The sequence below is a fragment of the Mirounga angustirostris genome, unplaced genomic scaffold (assembly GCF_029215605.1).
Source record: "Mirounga angustirostris isolate CCGP_5_RB_7025 unplaced genomic scaffold, mMirAng1.0.hap1 SCAF_13, whole genome shotgun sequence".
Classification (NCBI taxonomy): Eukaryota; Metazoa; Chordata; class Mammalia; order Carnivora; family Phocidae; genus Mirounga; species Mirounga angustirostris.
The window spans coordinates 101,062,312-101,085,532 of record NW_026991721.1 but is presented as its reverse complement, the minus strand read 5'-3'; the positions used below and the strand labels follow the sequence as shown (position 1 = coordinate 101,085,532).

Here is a 23,221-nt window from a genome sequence, read left to right as displayed (position 1 = left end):
CGCGCCAGCGCCCGACTTCCGGTTCACGCGGCATTTTCCCTCGCCCTGTTTTCTTGAGTCCTTGCGGGGTGGGAGTTGTCGAGTGACTGCTTCCGGGTTGCTGAGTGACCTTGAGGCTCGAGAAGCGAGATGGCGAGTCTTTGGAGGTTGAGTGTCCTGTGCGGTGCGCAAGGAGGCCGAGGTGAGCGGTCCTGGCAGCGGGAGGTTCTTAGCGCAGCCTCCCGCCGGGGAAGGGAGTGCGGCGAGGATTTGTCTGCGGGGTGGTGAGGCCTCTTAAGCAGGGAATCCTTCCTCCGTCCCGTTGGCCGATCTGGCTCCGGTCGGCAGCACAGCGGTAACCACCGTTGTCTACGCGCCCAGATGTCCTCCCGAGCGCGTATCTCCCCTGCTTCGGGCTGACACGGGGATGGGGTGATCTGAAAGAGAGCTCCTGGAAGTTAAGTTCTGCTGAGGCTGTTCCTAAGAGTTTTGTTGTTTTTTTTTTTTTTCCTCCTCCGCATTCACATGCGCCCACCCCGCATCGGAAAAGTGTGGGGTTAGGCTCCAAACCCCAATGCCTGGCCTTTCCCATTTACCCTGGAGTTGGTGGAAAGGGGCTTCTGGAAATCAATTCGATAATCATTGCATTGGACATCTGTGTTATACCAGGCACCGTAGTAGGAACGGGATACAAATGTGTATAAAACATAGTTCTTGCCCTCGAAGAGGGAAGACACATGTAAACATAATTTAACGTAAAGTAGAAACTCTTGTGCTGCACATAAATTGTTACGCCAGTCCAGAGGAAGACCATACATAGCTCTGTGTTTTGGAAGAATTACCCTGTCTTGGTTCCTGAAGGAGATGTGTGTGTCTTGAGGATAAGGAAGGCCACAGGGGGAAGGGCATTACAGTTGTAACTACTGGGATGAGCAGAAGTGATGATGAAGGTGTAGGAACAGCGAGGTAGGAGAGAAAATAAACAGATATGATTAGAGCATGAAGCTCAAGGTGAGGAATGAGAGCTGAATCTGCAAAGGTGAACTGGAATCAAATCATGGAAGAACTTGCCTTGATATGGAGTATGCATTTACCTGATGTGAACAGGGCCATTGAAAGATTTGACAGAGAGTTGCAGTTTAGATTGGCTACTTGGGTAACACTGTGGTAGATGGCCGTCATAGGAGATGGGACAGGCTAAGACACAAGTCAGGGAGATGAGATAGGATACTGTTGTAGTCGTGCGGGCAAGGATTGTGAGGTCCTGACCTTGGAAAGTGGTACAAAAAAGAGCAGATTGTCTCAAGAAATGTTAAGGAGATACATCAATATGATTTGGTGATTGACAATTTCGGGGCGTTGGGGGGAGTTTTATATGACTTACAGATTTTTGGGTTAAAGAGTGGGGTGTTATTAAATAAAGTGGGGAACATGCAAATGGGTGACAAGTTTGGTTGAGAAAGTGAGTTGAAGGGTGATTTTAGTTTTTGGCATAGTGAGTTTGAGGATCATGTAGGATATCTTAGGGGAGAGGCCCAGCAAGCACTTAAACTTCTGAAACACTGGAGAGATAGCAGGGCTGCAGATACAGAATTGGGTGTCATAAGCTTACGGGTAGTATAAGCTGAGTGGACAAAATGGCCAAGGGAGGGCTTAGGACATGAGAGCAGTGGGCAGATGATAGAATGCTAGGAAAACATCTAAGAGTGAATGCAGGAGACTGATACAGGATGTCACAGGATCAAAGGGGGACTAGAAGAGAGTTCATCAGAAAAGAAGAGAGGAAAGGCCCGATCAGATGAAGACTGAACAGTATTTGTTGGATGTGACCACATGGAGACCATTGGCAACTTAATAAAGCAGTTGTAGTCAGGATAAAATAAGTTTCAGAGTTGAAGAATGATAGGGAAGTGAGGAAGTGGAGGTGATTTAGACAATATTTTAAAGCATAGTTGGAAAGAGAAGAAAGGGAGCAGGGGAAGAGTGCATGGCATTAGAGGATGCAGGGTCAAGGGAGGGGTCACATATATTACGTCAGTCAGGGGGAAATGGCCAACAGGAAGGAAGGAGAGGTGAAAGACATGGGAGAGAAATTACCTTTTAATTGAGTACTTATGACATTATGGGAATTATGCTCAGCACCTTGAGTATTTTAATTTTCAGTGGAGTGTTATGAAGTAAGTGCTACTATTTTCACTTTACAGATGAGGACATTGAGGCTTAGAGAATTTATTTAACTTAATTGCTCATCACCTCATAGCTAGTAAGTGGTGGAGTTGTGTGAACTTAGGTCTATTTTTTAACCAAGACACAGGATCCGAAAGGGGACAGAAAAGGATAGGTTCAAAAGTACAAGTGGAGGGGCGCCTGGGTGGCTCAGTCGTTTTAAGTCTCTGACTCTTGATTTCGGCTTGGGTCATGATCTCAGAGTTATGAGATCGAACCGCATGTCAGGATCGTGCTTGGTGTGGAGCCTGCTTAAGATTCTTTCTCTCCTGCTCCCTCTGCTCCCCAACACCCCCAAAAAAGAGTACAAGTGGAGAGGGGCACTTGGATGGCTCAGTCAGTAGAGCATGCGACTCTCGATTCAGGGTTGTGATTTCAAGCCCCACATTCGGTGTAGAGATTACTTAAAAATAAAATCTTAAAAAAAAAAAAGGAAGGTGGTAATAGATGTGCTTCCCAAACTAAACTGAACTCCTTGAGGACAAAGGCTGTCTTTTGTCTCTTGCTCCAGTCTAGGCATACTCTTACCTGTAGTAAATGCTTGTTGGATGAATAAATAGATGAATATATGGAAAGAGAAAGGAGCTATAATTTACTTTTTAAAATTAGTAAGAGTGCAGGGGCGCCTGGGTGGCTCAGTCGTTAAGCGTCTGCCTTCGGCTCAGGCCATGATCCCAGGTCCTGGGATCGAGCCCCATATTGGGCTCCCTGCTCAGCGGGAAGCCTGCTTCTCCTTCCCCCGCTTCCCCTGACTGTGTTCCCTCTCTCGCTGTGTCTCTCTCTGTCAAATAAATAAAATCTTTAAAAAAAAAAAAAATTAGTAAGAGTGCAGCCCTTTTACATAGGTGGTTCATTGATTTTTCGGTCTTTGAGGGGCTACTTTAGTGTGAACTAATAGCAACCCAGGGAAATAGATACTGTCCTCATTTTGCGGATGAGATATTATTCCCTGTCGGGGCTTATGTAGCTTGCTTATGGTTATTTAGAAAGTCTGTCAGGCCTGTTAAAGGAGAAGTGTTTATGACCCCCCTAATGTCTCTTTCCTCAGCTCTGTTTCTCCGAATCCCGGTGGTCAGACCTGCTCAGGTCTCAGCATTTCTCCAGGACCAGCCTACCCCAGGATGGTGTAGAACACAGCACATTCACCTGTCACCCAACCACTATTGTATGTTTGTTGTTTTTTTTTTTCATTGCTGCTGCTTTTTGGGCTCTGGCCCTCTTCATCTGGGCAAATTTTCATGCCTTTGACAGGACTTGCTATCTGTGGAACAGAACTCTTATGTCCGACTCTGTCAAATGAGGACCTACCTAGCCTGCACCTTTGGGCAGACGATGCCAGCATGGTTGAATGATGCCATTTATACTCCTAGAGAATCTTCTGATCTAAGTCCACTTCAAATTTCAGTTTTTTTCTGAAAGAAAATAGCTCTTAGGAAGAGTCTGTACAGTATAGTCAGTCTTATTTATTTAGCTGATGGAGAGGAGCCAGATACAAATAATTTAGAGTAGTAGACAGTTTAAAAAGTCATACATATTTATAGCTGTAATTGACTTGCTTATTTTTATTTAGGTCAGTATTAAAATCACGTGGCATTTTTTAGGGTGAATATTATAGAAAATCTGTAGGTGAATAATGAGTTAACTATTTCCAGTTTTAAAGTCTGGAAAGGTCTGTATTTTGCAGAGATAAAGACTTATCTTGACGCTTAAGTCAACAACTTACATATGGTTGCATCTGAGTTATGAGAAATTAGGCAAGTACAGTTTTTCTGCTTTTTAGAATTATTTTATCTTTGAAAAGGTTTTGTTTCTCCATTCCTAAATTTTAAATTTAGCAGAGTGATTTTAATTTGGGGTGTGTGGACTGAAGAAAAGCCCCTGAAGTTGTAAGCATAGTTTTTACTGAGTGTGTCCATGTGCATTTTTCTGGAGAGTATCTCCATTAGATTCCCAAAGGGGTCTGTAACCAAAAAAAGATAGAGGCTCCTGAAGAAATGTTTACAGCCCATTTTGTTTTTCATTTATTTAAAAGAAGTTCTCATGTTCCATTTTTGTTTTGGGCTATTTATAAGTAATGGGACAGAAGAAGGACCATAATCCTAAAAGTTCGTATCAGAACTTGTTGAGTTGGCTGGTTTAATTTTGTTTTGGGAGTGTTTTTATTATTACCTTACTTCTAATTCTAAAGATTAGAAGGTGTAAAAAGAGTAATGTTGTAAAGGAATTCCTTAGTTGGTATTAACTTGTATTTATAAGGTATCTGTCTATTACACTAAAGTTCAAGATTGGTAATTCTGCAAAGGTACTTCGTTCATCTTCTTGCCTGTCGGCAAAGTGGGTCAGTCTTCTAATCTATGTAAGCACCAAGATACATTGTGCTAAAGAACTTCAAAGAGGGAGGTAGCATCTTTCTCAAGTACCTTGTTTATCTTAACTCTCTTTATGCTCAGAGCTAAGTCTTATATGCATGCTATTTGCCATTCTGTCAGCTGGGTTATTTTGTGGCAAATACTGAATATGAGAGATGTGTGTTTCCCCCTTTCAACTCTTACGAATCTGGTTCTTCCTTTCTGTAGCTAGTTCTAAGGCTGCATCTCTCCACTGGACTGGTGAGAGGGTTGTCAGTGTTTTGCTCCTGGGCCTAATTCCAGCTGCTTATTTGAATCCTGGCTCTGCGATGGACTACTCCCTGGCGGCAGCCCTCACTCTCCACAGTCACTGGCAAGTACAGCAGTCCCTTCAGTGTTACATTGTCTGCTCAGTTTATTAGCTGTGAGCTAGTCTTATTAGAAGTTGACTGAGATACTCATAGATAACTTTAAAACATATATAAAATATTTATATGCCCAGATTTATGTGTCCACCTGCCTATTCGATGTCTTCGCTTCCGTAGCTAATAGGCATTTTGAATATAACATGTTATAAAACTGAGTTCTTGATCTCCCCAAATCTCTTCCTCTGGCACTCTTGCTCATCTGAATTAATGGCATTTCCATTCTTCTAACTATTCATGCCCCAAACCTGGTCATCATCTTTGATTCCAGTAGTAGTGTCCTAACTGGTCCTCCTTCTGTCCCCAACACAGCAGCCCCAGTGATCCTGTTAAAATATTAAGTCAGGTCAAACATTCTCCTCAAAATATTTTGCAGTCTTTTAACCTCCCTCAAATGAAAAGTCAGAATTCTTATGTTGGTCTACAGACCCAACATAATCTGGCCCTGTTTCTTCCCTCATCTCCAACTACTCTCTTCCTCATCCTCACTGGCTTTGATAATTCTTAGACACACCAGGGACACTCCAGGCCTCAGGACTTTACTTTTACTCTTGCTTCTGCCCAGCACTCTCTTTTTCTAGTTATACACTTGGCTTGTTCATCATTTCCTTCACATCTGAAATGTCACCTTCTCAGTAAAGCCGCCTGTAACCACTTACTTACAATTGCAGTGTCCTTCCCAGCATTACTTATCTCTCTCCCCTATTTTATTTTTCTCAGTAGTGCTTATTACCTTCTAATACACTGTATCATCTGTTTATTATTTTCTGTACTCCTTGTCTCTCCCCTCATTAGAATGAAAGCACAGATACAGAGAATCACGAGAGTCATCCATGGCTTAATGACTTATTACAAGGGTAACACTGCCCAGGTCAAGAGATAGAACTGCAGAAGCTTCTTCCTGTGTTCTACCTCAGTTATAACTACTCAGCATCCTCCAACCAGGAACCATTACCCTGGTTTTTATAGTAATCACTTCTTTACATTTCATCATAGTTTTATCACCCGGTTGTCCTTAGACACTGTAGTTCAGTCTTGCCCTTTTTACATCCTGTTTGCTCTTGTAGCTTTAGTGCCTAGAGCAGTGCCTGACACACAGCACTAAGTGAGTAGTTGTTGAATGAGTGAATTTCCAGTTTCTATTTTTTTACCCAGTGTAGTTTGTTAGATTTTCTAAGTTAATGAACCTTCTGAAAAGTTTGTAAGTAACAATTGGGTTCTTTGAGTTCATTTTATGTTGTTTTACAAGGACAGTATGATATTGTGGGCAAGGGAAGCATTTTTGTATTGCTAGAGCTGAAAGGACATGGGACTATCTTAACCAACCCTGTTACTTTATAGATGTGGAAACTAAACCCCAGGGCGGTTAAGTGACTTGTCAGAATGATTTTGTACCTAGTGTTAAAAGGGGATTTTGCTTACCTACTTTTCCCGGGTTGGTTGGGGAATTCCTTTAACCAGATAGACCTTTCAAAGTAAAGGATTCCAGTTGCATATGAAATATTAGATCACAAGTAACAGTGAGATTTCTCTAATAAATAGTTCTTGGCAAGAGATCCATCTAAATCACAAAAAGTCAGAATAAGAGATAAATCTGAAGTAATATATTTTTTTATTATTTTTCATTTATTTCATACTCCTCCAGTTTCCTTACTGATTGTCTCTTTTCTCTCTCTCTGTCTCTCTCTCTCTCACACACACACAGGGTGACTTGAAAGAGTTGTCTATAATTGTGCACTAATTCCTCAGCATCCAATCTCTTTTAGCCCACATTAATTGGGCTTTCATCCCAATTACATAACTGAAGTCATTCTTAACGAAGTCCCCACCAAACCTTCATTTTTCCAAATCCAGCTGTCTGTTTTCGGTCCTCCTGTTACTTGAACTCTCAGCAGCGTTCAACTTAATTGACCATTCCCTCCTTAAATAATTTTCCTTTGACTTCTAGATGCTATACCCACCATGTTTTCCTCCGCCTTGCCAGCTGTACCTTCTCAGTCTCTGATGCCTGCTCCTCTCCTTTTCTGACCTCTGAATAATAAAGCTCTGAATCCTGGGCTCAGTCTTGCTTTCTTAATTTCTCTTAATTTCCTGAGTTGAGCTCAGATCTGACCTCTTTTCCTGATCTACAGACCTGTATTTCCAGTTGTCTAACTAACATAATCCACTTGGATGTCTAATAGTGATCCCAAATTTAACGTTGCCTGAAATCACTCTTTTCCCCCATATCTCTCTTGATTTTTCCTCAAAGCCACCTTCTTTCCTGTTCCTCCCTAACTCAATTAAATCTAGTTTCTCAAGCCAAAAATCTTAGAGGAGTTATTCTAGATATTTCTTTTCGTCTTATCTCACATCTAGTCCATCAGCTCTTTCTGTAGTTCTCTCCTCAAAACATAGCCTGCCTCAATTATCACTTCACACCATCTCCCCTGTCACCAGCCTAGGTTAAGCCAATAGTCTTTTTTTTTTTTTTTTTTAAAGATTTTATTTATTTATTTGACAGAGAGAGACACAGCGAGAGCAGGAACACAAGCAGGGGGAGTGGGAGAGGGAGAAGCAGGCTCCCCGCAGAGCAGGGAGCCCGATGTGGGACTCTATCCCAGGACCCTGGGATCATGACCTGAGCCGAAGGCAGACGCTTAACCGACTGAGCTACCCAGGCGCCCCAAGCCAATAGTCTTGCCAAGGCACTTTGTTTGCCTCCTAAGTGGTTTTCTGTTTCTGTTTTTGCCCCTGCCCCTTTCTGCCTGCACTGTCCATTTGCCATACTATAGCCAGAGTGACCTTTTTTAAAAGTAAAATTACATTTATCTAAAGAGGACATACAAATGGCTCATAAGCACATGAAAAAATGCTCAACATCATTTGTTATTATAGAAATGCAAATCAGTGGATGCCTGGATGGCTCATCGGTTAAGTACCTTACTCTTGATTTCGGCTCAGGTCATGATCTTGGGGTTGTGGGGTTGAGCCCTGAGTCAGGCTCTGCGTTGGGCATGGAGCCTGCTTAAGAGTCTCTCCCTCCCTACCTAAAAAAAAAAAGGCCAATCAAAACCACAATGAGATACTGCTTCGCACTCACTAGGAAGGCTGTTATCAAAAAGATGGACAACAACACGTGTTTCAAGGATGTCAAGAAGTTGGAGTCCTCCTATGTCTCTTATGGGAATGTAAGACTGGAAAACAGTTTGACAGTTCTAACAAAGTTAGAGATTCTACAGATTCTCTGTATCTGTGCTTTCATTCTAATGAGTTATCATATGACTCAGTGATTCCACTTTTAGGTGTATACCCCTCAAAATTGAACACATACGTCTTCACATGAGAACTTGTATAGTAATATTCATAGTGTTATTTATAATAGCCCAAAAGTGAAAACAATCCAGATGTCTATCTACTGATGAATAGTTATAATAACCAAAAAGAAACAATCCAAATGTCTATCAGCTGATGAATAGCTAAAGAAAATACAATATATTCTTACAAAGGAATATAATTTGGCCACACAAAAAGTGGGAAGTACTGATACATGCCACAACATGGGTGAACCTTGAAGATGTGAAATGAAAGAAACTTGACACAAAAGGCCACATGTTGTATGATTTCTATAAAACGTACAGAGTAGGCAAGTCCATAGAGACAGAAAACTAGTTGAGTAATGGGGTTTCTTTTTGGAGTGATGAAATTTTCTGGAATTTTAAATAGTGATGATGTTGCACAACTTTATGACTTTTAACACTTTAGTATACACTTTGAAAGGCTTAATTTGGGGGCAGCCAGCTGGCTCAGTCGGAGGAGCATGTGACTCTTGATCGCAGGGTTGTGAATTTGAGCCCCATGTTGGATGTAGAGATTACTTTAAAAAAAGTGTTCTATGGCATGTGAATTACATCTCAATAAAGCTGTTATTAAAAATAAAATTAGGTCACTACTTACTTAGATTACTCCCTACTTAAAACATATCTGTGGTTTCCCATTACATTTCAAATTTAATTTAAAAAAAATTTTTTTAAGATTTTTATTATTATTTTTAAAGATTTTACTTATTTATTTGAGAGAGAGAGAGACAGTGACAGAGATAGCAAGAGAGCACAAGTGGGGAGGAGAGGGAGAAGCAGGCTTCCGTTGAGTGGGGAGCCAGACATGGGGCTCGATCCCAGGACTTTGGAATCATGACCCGAGCCAAAGGCAGACGTTTAACAGACTGAGCCACCCAGGCACCCCAAAGATTTTTATTTTTAAGTAATATCTACACCCAGTTGGGGCTCAAACTCACTATGCCGAGATCAAGAGTTGCTCACTCTACCAACAAAACCAGCCAGGTGCACCTGAAATTCATACTTAGGACCATCAAGGCCCTGTGTGATCTGCCCTTCCCTTATGATGCCCACGTTCTGCAGCCACACTAATCTTTTTGCTATTCCTCAAAGATGCCAAGGTCATTGTCACTTTTGTTTGGAATGTTCTTCTCATTCAGGTCATCCTTTCTAAAATATTTCCTCATAGCACAATGTACTTTTTTTTCCTTCACTAGAATCTGTTCTATAAGGGCAGGGATGCTGTCTTATTTGCTGTTCTTTCAACATCTGTACCAGGTTCTGGCACACAGTATGTGCTTCATTTTTTTTTTTAATTAATGACAAACTCTGTAGAGCATTTGTTTTAAAGTTTATTTATATTTTTAGTAATCTCTACATCCAGTCTGGGGCTCAGACTCATGACCCTGAACTCAAGAGTCACATGCTCTACCAACTGAGCCAGCCAGCTGCCCCTTGAGCATTATTTAGTTAAAAAAAAAAACCCCAAACCCCAAGATTTTGTAAATGGAGTGGTAATTAACTACTGTCTTTGATATAAATAACTCTGGAAAATTTAATCTAAAGAATAGAGATGTCTTTATTATATTAATTGGAAATTCTTGGTTCCTTCATTTTGGTTTGTGATTCCTGTTACCATGAGTTATATTTTGAACCTGATAATTATTTTTTTGCATTCAAGTTAGCCATATAGCCTTCTGAATTGTGATTTTTCATTTGTACTGTTTGTTTGTTTGTTTGTTTTTCTTTTAGGGGCCTTGGACAAGTGGTTACCGACTATGTTCGAGGGGATGCTTTGCAGAAAGCTGCCAAGGCAGGCGTTTTGGCATTGTCGGCTTTCACCTTTGCTGGGCTTTGTTATTTCAACTATCATGATGTGGGCATCTGCAGAGCTGTTGCCATGCTGTGGAAGCTCTGACCTTTTTGACTTAATACCTTGAGAATTGATTGTACACCTCTTTGCCTCTGCTCTGTCATGCCATTCAACTCACAATAAGGAGGAAATAACAGATAAGTCCATTGGTGAGATAAACCTCTTCTAATCACCTGGTTATTTTTAGAGTTTAGTCCTTGAGGAAAAGGTTCGAGAGGAATTGTATTCAAGAAATTTGGAGACTGGGTTCCTTGGTCTGGTGAGTTTATGGGGTTGTGTCCCAGCTTCTCACAAGACTCCTAGCATAACTAACCATAATGTATGAGCTTTTGCCTGTTAACTAATCAAATTCTTAAAGGGAATTCAGCTTTATTACTATCAATACCTGATCAAACTTCTGTATTTGTCCTGGGAATGATGGAGAAAGGGAAAGCCTGTTAATTCATAAGTAAAGATTTTGCAGAAAATTAGTGTTTAATTTTTGAAAATTTCCCTCTCTGTTCAGTCAATACCAGTTACTGATGGTTACATGTCCTAGGGAAACTTTAAAATTAGGAAATACTGATATTTCACATTATTAATTTCTAAATCCTGGGAAGAAGAGCCTGGAGAGCTGAGTATAGAGAAGTTCCATGTGGGAAAGAGGTCCCCTCATAGATGTATCAAAGTATTGTAGATTCTAAACCAAGACTTAATCCTCAAATGTGTTTATTTTGCTTGTCCTAAAATAATCTGTCTACAAATGTAAAACTGTAAGTAATAAATTGTTATTTTCCCACTGTAGGAATCTCTAATGTGAAAATGTATTCTATGAAAATAAAGTTTTTTTAAAAAATAAAATTCTATCTAATAAAAATGTATTCTACTCTTTTATGTATTAACTGTCCCTAGTTTTATTCAGTAGAACTTGGTGTCTGTTGCATATACACCAGTAAAACCGGACTGTTTAAATTTCTTTCTAGGGCTTAGCAGTTAGGTAAATTACAAAGTACTGTAATACAAAAAAGACTTAAATGTAATAGGGAAAAATATACTGAGTATGAGTAGTTTGGTATGAGAGAAGTATAAAGATTAAATACATTTGGCCCTTGAATAACACAGTTGCTCTGGTCCACTTATATGTGTATTTTTTTTTTTTTATAAATACAGTACTATAAATGTATTTTTTCTTTGTGATTTTCTTGATATTTTTCTTCTAGCTTACTTTATTGTAAGTAGCATATAAATCATATAACAAAAATGTATGTTAGTTACTGTTTATGCTATCAGTAAGGCTTTTGGTCGCTAGTAGGCTATTAGTAGTTCAGTTTTTGGGGAGTCACATAGATTTTTGACTGAGGTGTCAGCGCCCCTAACCCCCACATTGTTTAAGGGTCAGCTGTAGTAGGAATTAGAAGGAGGTCCAGATTATGATGTTCTGTAAATGCCAGCCTTTGGAATTTAAATTACATTCTGTATGCAGTTAGTTTGATCTGAGGGGTGAGTGTAAGGCATGATGGTTTGTTTCTCCTAGCACCATAGAGGAACTGGGACTTGGCGTGTTTCCCTCACCGAAGACCTTACTGGGCAGCTGAGGCAAACTATTGAAGGGGAGCTGGCTAGGAGGGTAAGTGTGTTCATGAATGTCTGTATTAGGGACTAAAGATAAGCTCCCCTTAATGGGCTTATGGCCATGTAGGAGATTCAGATGTATATTAAGTGTTCAGAAAGAGGTGATTAATTCTGTTCTGGGGTGGTTCACGGTTTCAAAAGGGAGTGATACCTGAATAGCAGTGGTTTCCCAAGGAGTGGTGGTCGTGGGCGAGTCTGCCTTGTCAGGGAGAAATATAATAACATACAAATAATAAAATTACTAATAAAATAGTAGTACAACTGGCATTGTTTCGAATTGCTGGCTCATGACGAAGATAAAAAGCAGACCTTTAGTCGATTTTATTATTGGCTTAAAATTCTATATAGACAATGATCCCCCTTCGTGTCATTTCTCTCTTCTCCCCCTCCGCAGCCCCCAGGACACCACTGCGTAAAGTGGGAGTTTTCCATATAGTTGAAATGGGGAGGACAGGACCTGGGTAATATGGGGTTCCTGTAGCTATCGCCAGCACCATCGGACCACAGTTGGATCTGGAGAGGTGTCTAATGCTAGTAAGCTTCATTAGGTGGTGACTGAGAAGTTAGAGTGGAGGCTCATTGGGTACTGCCTGCTCCAGGTCCCAGCTGGTTTTGTCATTAGGATGGTGCTGAGCCTTCACTGTGGGAAATCATTGGATTGCTGTGAGCTGCTGAGGCAGCAGGGAAAATGAGGCAGGGGCTAAGAGCAATAGGTTTCTGAAGCTAAGCAGGACATGGTCAGAACTGTGCTTTAGAGAGAATTTAGGTGACATGACGAAGGTTGATAAACTAGAGGCAGAAGGACATGGAGGAGGATAGAGGAAGAAAGGGCCTCTCTGAACATTAGTGGCAGCAGAAAGTAGGACTCAATTTTAAAGGTATTGTAGAAATGAAAAAATATTCCTTCATCTGACAGGTACTAAGTACCTCATGTAATTGGCACTGTGATAGGTACTGTGGGTAGAGAGAAGTCCTCTGCCCTTAAAAGGAATTCATAGTCCCATTGGGACAACAGCTAAGTTATATACCGTATACTGCAGTACACTGGTAAGTGCAGTAATAGTTCAGCATATCAAGCAGTGATCTAAGGAAAGGCGCAGTTAGAATTTGCAAGTTTCCTAGAGGAGTCTTGACCTGGTATCTGAAAGATAAAGGAGCTGACAGGTAGCCAAGGAAGCCGAAGATGGCTCATCATTTGGTATGACTGGGTTGACTGTAGAGGACCTTCTATGCCATTGATGGCAATGAGGAGTCACTGAAGATGGTTAATTATGCAAATGATACGGTCATGTTTATTTTAAATAGGTTACGCTGGCAGCTGTGTGAACTATGCATTTGAGTGAGTTAAGCATGGAAATGTTAGATTATTTCAGTGATGCAGAAAAGACGATGAAAGGCAGTAATAGAATGAAGAAGAAAAATTTAAGAGATATTTAAAACTTAGAATCAATAAGAGCTATGCTCGGGTGTGAGAGATCAAGAGAGGAGGGAGTGTATGTTCAATTTCTTTGTTGGAAATAGTTGGATGGGAAGTGGTCATTAATTTTTGGAGGAAAATTAGATATGACAGTGGAGGGATGGGTCACTATCAAAGCTTTGAATTTATGAGATATCCAGGAAGAGAGAATTTATAGAATTTCTATTTTTGGCAATATGACAGACTAAATTTTAGAAATTATTTTGCTACGATGCATCTAAGAATGTTAAACCAAAAGCACCTTTTAAAACATGAGTCATCTTGCTCCAAGAAACGCTCTCAAGCCAGAACAAAATTTGCATGCATAAGGAGGTAAATCATTTGCCCTGGGATTATTTACTCATCTCGGGTGGCCTAGAGCTCTAGACCTAAGAAGGCAACATAGAGGCCAGGAGCAAAGCTCTGGGCTCAAACTGAAGTTTGATCGGAGACTCCCTCAAACTAGGAACCGTGAAGAGTTTTACCCTCAAAGGAGGGTGATTTAGAAAAATAATTTTTACCTCCAAAAGTGGAGAGGACTGAGTTGCCTTGGTTCTAATTGGAGGAAGAACTTCTCCTCTGAGAGTATGTGGCTAAGGGCCAGTCCTTATGCCAGTTTGTGGCCTGAGTTCTTACTATCTGCGTGTTTAAAAAGACTACATGCTGCTTATTTAACATTTACTTGGGTTGGTAGTGCCCCAGATGCCTGGTAGGAAGTAAACACATTTTCTCTGGAGGAAGGTTTCTCCAACACAAGCCTCAAAAATTCCCACAAAGCTCTAAATGAATGTGAACTTCCAGCAAAAAACCATAATACATACAGGAAACACCCTGAACAAGACTTGTCAGCATAGAACAAACCAACCTACCCACGAAGAATTCAGATCCCGGCAGAATTTTCAGACACAGAATAGAAATAAAATGAGATGGAAGTTTAAGTACAAGTCAGTTGTCAGATCAGGGGTGAGAACATCTTTGGAGAAGGTGACCCTACACCTGGTGTTCTCAATCCGTAGAATCTTGGGAAGTAGATGTCTACTTAGGAAAAGTTGTCTGTTCCTCTGGAATCCTTATAGTTGAATGTCAGGGTCCGTCTCCAGTGGGTCTGGATATCCTTACATGACACTGGGTAGCATGTATCCATGGCTGTGGGCCTGGAGCTTGAGAACTCTATATGTGAGGTTAAAAGTACCTGAAATGGTCACTTCCAGTGTGGTTCCAAGGCTGACTTTTATTGGTATCTCTTCTAATAAATCTAGTGTCCTAGTTATATATCATGCTGGTGGTGGGGGGGTACAAAATGTCTGATGATACGTCTTTCAGAAAAACAACTTTTATGTTGGACTATGTATAGGAGGTTCATTTTTTTTTTTTTTTTTAATGTAACAATTACAACATACCATGGGTAGAATCTGTTAGAGGATGAGTCAAGCCCAGCCTCATGGGGTCTTTCTATAACAATTTCATCTGAGAGTTTATGGAGATTTTTTAAAATGTAAATTGCAATGTCATTAGGCCTTGGCATAAAACTTAGAACTGAGGAAAGTTTCAGTCTAAGCAGAAAAGTTAGAAATTATTATTTGAAAGTACTTAACTGGTTATAATTTGGGCAGCTGAATTAAATGGGTGGTGGGTATTAAGGAGGGCACTTGTGATGAGCACTGTGTTGTAGGTAAGTGATGAATCACTAATCCTGAAACCAATTTTACCACATACATTAACTAGAATTTAAATAAAAACTTGAAAAAAAATCCATTTGTAAATGTTCAAATGGTCTTCATATGTTTTCTAGATTATAATTAAAATGAGTAAAATTTTATCACTTGTTGAGCCTCCTAGGTAAAACTTTTTTGACTAATATTTTTGTAAAGTTTGAACCAATTTGTCTCTGTAATTTGGGTTATTATTATTATTTTCTTCAGCACAAATATTAGCAGCCTGGAAGTAGTTTAGGAATTACCAATCAGTACGAAACAGCCTTGACAAAGCAAATGTCTTTCCCCTTATCCACCCTCCCACCTGCAGTAAGGGCAGTGTTGTATTTTAAATAGTCCTTCTTATACAGAAATCAGATTGAATAATTGCCTTTAAAATATGCTGGTAATGCTAGAAAGGGCTCTTTGTATGATAGTAAGCTGTATGGTGTTAAGTGTGGACTTTATTTTTTTTTTAAGATTTTATTTATTTATTTGACAGGGAGAGACACAGCAAGAGAGAGAACACAAGCAGGGGGAGGGGTAGAGGGAGAAGCAGGCTTCCCGCCGAGCAGGGAGCCTGATGCGGGACTCGATCCCAGGACCCTGGGATCATGACCCGAGCTGAAGGCAGACGCCTGACAACTGAGGCACCTAGGCGCCCCTTGCCTTTAGCTTTAAAATGTAATTTTTTGATCCTAGCATGTTAGGCAAACACAAGTATCTTACTGAAATTTCTACCTTAGTAAACTGTAGAAATTCCTTTGACAAATAGAAAAAAACATATCCATTTGTTTTCAAATATATATATTCTTTTACTGCATCTACTATATCTACTATAGTTTTGATCATTCATATTGGTTACTTTAGTTAGATTACTTAATCTTTTACCACAACAATTAGTTTCTATTTCCTTACAGACAGAAAACCAGAAGGCAGGTGACAAAGAGCTGATGTACAGAGGTACCTCAGAAAACACTAACATCACCCAAGGGCATAGAGACATTCTATTAAACATGTTAATAGTCAGTCTATAATGTATAAAAGTAGTTAGAGGTGTATTAAAACTGTGGTTGGTAACCAATGTTTTGTATTCTCTATCTTAGAAATTGTCCAGGTGCCCAAAGATGATTCACTAACTAAAGAATAGGAGGGAAAAAGAAGAAATGCATGGTAAATTGTCCCAAATAAGATGGTAGAAATTAAATCCAGAGATAGCACTGATCACTTGGAGGATAACTGGGTTAAACTCATAGGTTAAAATAGATTCTTAGATAAGCTAACATAAAATGTAGCTATATATTGCATAAGAGATAAACCTAAAATATAAGAATATAGAAAGGATGAAGGTAAAGGGACAGAAAAATACAGTACAATACAAACCAGAAGAAAGCTGGACTATATTTATATCATTCGAAGTAGACTTTAAGGCAAAAAGCATTGTTAAAGAGGGTCATTACATGATAAAATATAAAAAATTCGCTAATATGTTTTAACAATCCTGAATGTGTATGTACCTGCTAATCACAACCTCAAAATTTTTAAAACAAAAATTGACAGAATTCCACAAGAAAGCGTGGAAAATTTCAAGTGTCTTTCAGAGATGGATAGATCAATTAGACAAAAGTTAATAATGACATAGAAGATTTAAACAATATAATTAATAAGCTTGATTTAGTAGACATACATAGAACTTTGAACCCAGCAACTGGGGAACACATTCTTTTCAAGAAGACACCTGACCATGTATAGACTACAAAAAAGCCTTATTGGATATCACACAGATTACCTTTTCTTTTTCTTTTTTTTTCTTTTTTGTTTTTGTTTTTTTTTTTTAAGATTTTATTTATTTATTTGGGAGAGAGAATGAGAGAGAGCACAGGAGAGAGGGGAGGGTCAGAGGGAGAAGCAGACTCCCTGCCGAGCAGGAAGCCCGATGCGGGACTCGATCCAGACACTCCAGGATCATGACCTGAGCCGAAGGCAGTTGCTTAACCAACTGAGCCACCCAGGCGCCCTTTTTCTTTTTTTTTAAAGTAGGCTCCATGGGGGGCTTGAACTCATCAATATCATACAGATCACCTTCTATTTATTTATTTTTTTAGTAGGCTCCAGCATGGGGCTGAAACTCATGACTCTGAGATCCAGGCCTGAGGTGATATCAAGAGTTGGATGCTTAACTGACTGAGCAACCCAGGTGCCCCCAGATCACCTTTTCTGACCATAATGCATTAAAATCAGAATTTCGTAACAATAAAGATAGCCAAAACAATCCCAGTGTGATATATTTGTAAAGTAAGGGAGATACCTTAACATAATTCATTGGTCAAAGAATGAGTTATAGTGGAAATTAGATAATAATAGAAATTATACAGTTAAAAAAATAATATATAGCAAAACTTGTTTTCCTGCAGTCAAAGACATCCTTAGATGCTGTTTATAGCCTTATAGCAGAAGGGAATAAAGATTGAAAATCAGTGAGCTAGGTGTCCATCCAACTTAAACAACAGTGCATATGAGGAAGGGGAGGATTTTTTTTTAAAAGATTTTATTTATTTGAGAGAGAAAATGCACAAGTGGGGGAAGGAGCAGAGGGAAAGGGACAAGAAGGCTCTGCGCTTGGCAGGGCTTGATCCCAGGACCCTGAGGTCGTGACCTAAGCTGAAATCAGGAGTTGGAGGCTTAACTGGCTGAGCCACCCAGGCACCCCAGAGGGGAGAATTTGACAAAAGGCTTACATCTCAATTGCCGATCCTAGTTTCAACTACATTGCAGCAAATGTGATCCATTTAACAGATTCAAAAAAATGACAATGCATATAGATCTTCTACCATGTCTTAATGGTTTCGATTGTTTTTTGGGTTAACACAGCTCATTAAAGAAGTGTCCATAGCTCAGTAAAGATAATTTAGTCAGCATGTGTCTGGATATAATCTAACACTTGAAGCAATGTGACTTAAAGGAATAATTTTAGTAGAATGTTCTTCGTAGTTTAAGTCTTCCTCCCAAAGCATAAACATCATAAAAACATTTAACCTTAAAGTTAAGATGTGTAAATTAAGATATATTTCTACATTTTACAGTTTGATTCCACTTTTGCTAGGAAAATCGTGTGCGTGCGTGCGTATGTGTGTGTGTTTGCCATACTATTATCAGTGATTACATTTTACATTAAAAAATTTTTTTTATTATGTTATGTTAATCACCATACATTACATCATTAGCTTGTGATGTAGTGTTCTATGATGTGTTGTTTGTATATAACACCCAGTGCTCCATTCAATATATGCCCTCTTTAATACCCATCACCAGGCTAACCATCCCCCTACCCTCCTCCACTCGAACACCCTCAGTTTGTTTCTCAGAGTCCGTAGCTTCTCATGGTTTGTCTCCCCCTCCGATTTCCCCCCCTTCATTATACATTTTTATGATGTTTGTTTTTTGGCAATGAACATCTATTCCGATCAGAAAAATAGATTAAGGGCGCCTGGGTGGCTCAGTTGGTTAAGCGACTGCCTTCGGCTCAGGTCATGATCCTGGAGTCCCGGGATCGAGTCCCACATCGGGCTCCCTGCTCAGCGGGGAGTCTGCTTCTCCCTCTGACCCTCCCCCCTCTCATGCTCTCTCTCAAATAAATAAATAAAATCTTTAAAAAAAAAAAAGAAAAATAGATTAAAAAAATAAAACAACACTGCATAGGTAGTGTGTGTTTAATCATTCTGCGGGGGTTGGCCTCTTCCTGCCCTGCATTCTTTGATGAAATTAGCTGGGTAGGCTTCAGTAGTGAGTAGACATAGTCTGGGGATCTCAAATTTTGTTTTCAGACTGAAGAGTATTGTAACTTGGAGCCTTCATCCTCATTCTCCGGAATATGTGTTCACTGACTCAGTTAACATTTGAGCACTGGGGATGGACATGGAGACAAGTATGTTGATACTTTATGAAATTTTAAATGATGATGTAATGGACGGAAAAAAATGTGATGTACAACCACAACTGAGAGAATGAGTTCAACACACAAGTCTTCTGAAAACATTAGTTACACGAAAATTTTGTTTTGTTGTGAGCATGCAGTGGATTGGTCAGTGCAGATGTAAGCCCGAGTTTGGGGGCAGGGACAGAGGGGAGATAAATTATTCTGCAAAATAGAATAAGAATTTGAAGTTCTAGAACTAATCCAGGTAGGGACTTAGGAAAGACGAGAGATCTGGGATAGATGAGAAAAGAGGTGGCAAGATGGAGTGAGGCTGGGATCTGGGGGGCCATGGGAATATAGTAGCCAGTGAAAAAAATTCCTGATTATGGACTGACCCAAAAATGGACAAGGGTGTCCATGTACAATTTGAAAAATTTTTTTTGCATTTCCATAATGTAACTCATTCTTTTGTCCATCACAGATTTTCAGTAATATCTACTATGTCTTGCAAGAGTGTTGAGTGTTTTATTTTAGAAATTGTTTCAGGAGTAAATTTCTATCAGGATTGAAGCAATATCCTTATTGCAGACCACATGTTAGCTGCCTTGATGATCCACAAATTGTACCATGTACCAATTCACTGGAGGAAGAAGTGACCATGAGAATGTATGCCTCCTAGGAATTTGCAGAAACTTTTGGGGTAGGGGGTGGGGACTTAGAGTTTCCACATTGCTTGTAATATCACTCAAGAAAATCTGGGCTACACTATGCAAACCCCCTGTCCATTCAGGCTTAGCCTTGTGTGGTGAGTTTTTCCATCACTTACAAAGTGTGATCTGAATTAGCTCCTAGACCTAACCTACTTGGACTTTGTCTTCTCTCCTGTCTGACCTAAAAACCTCACCTGCAACTTGATTTACTCTTCTAATCTAGAGAGAATACATGAGGCATTATTTCAGCAAAGTCCTACGTACTTTACAGGATTGTTATAAAGATTATAAAAGATGTTAAAATACTTAGAACATTTAAAAATGCTGTACTCATATAATCTTTCATTACTATGTTACTGTTTTTATTTTTTTTTTAAGATTTATTTATTTATTTTGATGTGGGGGCAGAGGGAAAGGGAGAGAGAGAATCTCAAGCAGACTCCCCACTGAGCGCAGAGCCTGAGGCGGGACTGGATCCCAGGACTCTGAGACCATGACCTGAGTCAAAACCAAGAGTCGGCTGCTTAACTGACTAAGTCACCCAGGCGCCCTGTTACTGTTTTTATTTCTAATAATAATGATGATAGTAAACATCAAATGTTACCTATAATTATATACCAGGTACACTGCTACTTTCTCACTTGATACTCATGGCATCTCTGTGTGTATCTGTATGAGCGAGGAGGTATTATTTTCATCCCTATTTTAGAGATGATGACCAATACCCAGAGCCAGGAATTAAACACAGATCCACCTGACTCCAAAACTATCCTTTTAATGGGTTAAACATCATTTTAATGGGTAGGCTTACAGATTAACTGTCATCTTAGAAAATGAATCAGTAAGAAATCCAAAAAATGAACAAGAGTAATAGCCATACCTGTGGCTTTTAAGTCTATGGAAATAGCAACATCTTTACTTACAATACTTAAAACCTCATTTAGATACCAGAGTACTTACGCGATTACCAAAGATGAGAAACCTTAATAACTGGTTCTGCTCAACATACATGTAAATATTCACAGGAAGAGGAACGTTCCTGCACCCCAGGAGCTCACAGTCTGGTGAGGGAGACTGATAGGTAAGGGAAAATTTGTGATACAAACTGTTGTAATATGAATAAGTTCACAAGTAAATCCAAGGAGAAAGAACAGAGACAGGGATTCACACAGCGTTTCATTTTCCCACAAGTTTTAGTGTAAGAAAGGACTGACTAAAAGCAAAGTTCCCAGGCCAGCCCGTTGAAAGATGCCCTACTAACTGTAGTGAAAGTGAAGAGACGCTTCTGGTGAGAGGTGTATGGTCGCAAGGTGTTTGAGCGATCAGAGGCTAAAGTAAAAACGTTATCGTGTTTTGGCCTGGTCTATTCCGGCTGCCCCGAACCGCCTTCCCCGTCTTCTCTGTCGGCTCTCCCTTGTCCCCTTGTCTTGTCTGCCAGCCCCCAGAACCGTGTGCGCACAGAGCTGCCACAGTGTCTTCCTCTCATCTTTTTCTTTTTGCCTTTTCCTAACTTAATGAATCGACTGGAGAGTTTTATAGTCCATTTTGATATCATTCGGTTATACAGTTTTCTTTTATTCATTCTCAGAAAACACCAGCTTCTCATTTAAATAGCTCTTTTTCCTTCTTCTGGAAAAAGAAATAGGCACTTTTACAGATTGGACTTCAGTAACAGCGTTATGGCTGTGGAACTGCTCTCTTGGAGACCCCTCAGAAGGATGCGAAAGCAAAAGAACTAACCCCAAAAGTTAAATTCACACTTATTACAATTTAGAAATGCTTTACTCACCCAGCTGCATTGGGACACTTTCGAGGGCAGGGATCGGGTCTCAGGTGCCTTTGTATCCCTACCCCGGAACTGAACACCCTGCCTCGCACGTGGTGCGTGGTCAGGAAAACATTATTGAATGAACGAGGGACTTGTGGCTTCCTAGCCTCTGTCTTTTGCATCAGCAAGTGAGCGAGCGCACCTCTGCGGAAGGTGTTAGACTCAGTGTGCGGCCAGTGCAGGATCTGCAGATACTCCACAAAACTGTGACATTGGAAATAAATATTTTGGGCAGTACCAGCTTCTTCTGACACAAAAACTAGACATTAAAAGAAAACAAAGCAGATAAACATCATGGCCAAAGAATGCAGAAAAGTGAGATGCTGTGTGCCCAGCTCTTAATTTATAAACATGACTGAGTGAAAATACAGAAAGGTCAATGCCCTTGAACGAAGAGTTGCGTTAGAAGTGACGGGCCTGCCATGCCACACAGGGCCACAGGGGGAGGCCCCAGTGTTAGTCATGAGACAGAAAAGAGCAAGGGAACAAAAAGGGCACGGCCTTTATTCTGCTTTCTAAGGAAAGGCAAGGCCCAGAAAGGCTAGGAAGGACACACAGTTGAGGATTGGATAGTTTGAGGAAATCCAGCAGGCTTTGGGGCATAGGGCCTTCCCTGCTTCTCTGGTATCTGGCCCTCAGTTGATTTAGGGCAGGGGAAATCCTGGCTTTGTGTGTGAGAGCTAGACACAGGACGTGGTTGGGGGCATGGGCTTGGGATTGGTTGGTTTCTGTAGGAAAGGGGGGCCCATCAGAAAGTTGTCCACTGTCTTAGGAATTAGCTAGTGCTGAAGGGCAAACTCCCCAGCTAGCAAGGTCCCCCAAAGATGCCAAAACATCATAAAACAGAAAATTTTAAAAATAGAGTTATAAGGCTCAAGAGCTTGAAAGAAATGTTATGGCAAAGAAATAGGAATGAGAAATTCTAACCTATACCCATTCACCTGGTACTACTTCAGGTATTGGATAAAATCCGTACATGAACTTGGAAAGCATTGTCTCTTCACTACATTTTAGTCTTGTTCATGGCTCTGTCTCCATGTGTTTTAGGGTTCCTTTATATCTCTTAAGTTTTATCATTTTTGTCTGAGTAGCTTTTATTACATAAATTAGATTATTCACACTATACTACTTCTTACTGTTATAAATGGGATTTTTCAAAATCATGTTTTCTTACTCATATAACTCATTTATTGAAGTGAAATTAGTATTTTTGCAGACGTATGTAATGTTTTGCGGTTTTGCAGAATTTGTGATCCCTAATAAATCTTTAGTTTTAAAAACTGCTGCTATAAAAATTTAAAACAAAACAAAACAAAAAAGAAAACAAAATAGGGACACCTGGGTGGCTCAGTCGGTTAAGTGACTACCTTTGGCTCAGGTCATGATCCTGGAATCCTGGGATGGAGTCCTGCGTCAGGCTCCCTGCTCAGCGGGGAGTCTGCTTCTCCCCCAGACCCTCCCCCCATCATGTGCTCTCTCTCTCTCAAATAAATAAATCTTTAAAAATAAATAAATAAAACATATGCAAGTACCTGTCAACCATCTTCCACAATTATCAAGATTTTGCTCATCTTTTTTCTTCTGTTTTTCTACTTCTATACATTCACATCTTCAATTCCACTTAAAATGCCCATCCATTTCCTATAATTTTTTTCTAGCTCCAGCAAAATTATTCAGATGTGTTTGAAGCTTCTGAGTCTCTGGAATAGTTTTTCCTTTCTCTTATTTTATTGTTTCCTTTGTTTTTGGTGTGTTTTTTTGTTGTTGCTGTTTTTTTTTTCAGTAGTCTCCACGCTGACTTTTTTCCCTCTGTTCTCAACTTTGAACAGAGTATCTAT

The 23,221-nt window shown here is 39.9% G+C and overlaps 2 protein-coding genes across 4 annotated transcripts in view; both read left to right on the top strand.

Annotated features, from left to right (window-relative positions):
* Positions 1-22: 22 nt before the first annotated feature.
* SDHD (succinate dehydrogenase complex subunit D) lies at positions 23-11,045 on the top strand. 2 transcript variants are annotated; one of them, XM_045895045.3, is made up of 4 exons: positions 23-181; positions 3,254-3,370; positions 4,782-4,926; positions 10,048-11,045. In XM_045895045.3, the coding sequence occupies exons 1-4, from the start codon at positions 130-132 to the stop codon at positions 10,211-10,213; spliced, it is 480 nt and encodes a 159-aa protein (XP_045751001.1). In that variant the 5' UTR covers positions 23-129; the 3' UTR covers positions 10,214-11,045. The 2 variants fall into 2 exon arrangements, with proteins under 2 accessions (XP_045751001.1, XP_045751002.1); XM_045895046.3 differs by lacking the exon at positions 4,782-4,926.
* Positions 11,046-11,201: 156 nt separating this feature from the next.
* LOC123857806 (carotenoid-cleaving dioxygenase, mitochondrial) overlaps positions 11,202-23,221 on the top strand; it is a 102,224-nt gene continuing 90,204 nt past the window's right edge. For both annotated transcript variants that reach the window (XM_064577432.1, XM_054512301.2), the window contains exon 1: positions 11,202-11,774. The gene's annotated coding sequence lies outside the window, so the exon portion shown is untranslated. The remainder of the gene's footprint in view (positions 11,775-23,221) is intronic.

Excerpts from the sequence above, each read along its gene's own strand:
- SDHD (XM_045895045.3), top strand. The coding sequence starts at position 130 with ATGGCGAGTCTTTGGAGGTTGAGTGTCCTGTGCGGTGCGCAAGGAGGC. Across the intron at positions 182-3,253 it reads CGGTGCGCAAGGAGGCCGAG|CTCTGTTTCTCCGAATCCCG; the intron begins GTGAGCGGTCCT and ends CTCTTTCCTCAG. Across the intron at positions 3,371-4,781 it reads CCTGTCACCCAACCACTATT|CTAGTTCTAAGGCTGCATCT; the intron begins GTATGTTTGTTG and ends TCCTTTCTGTAG.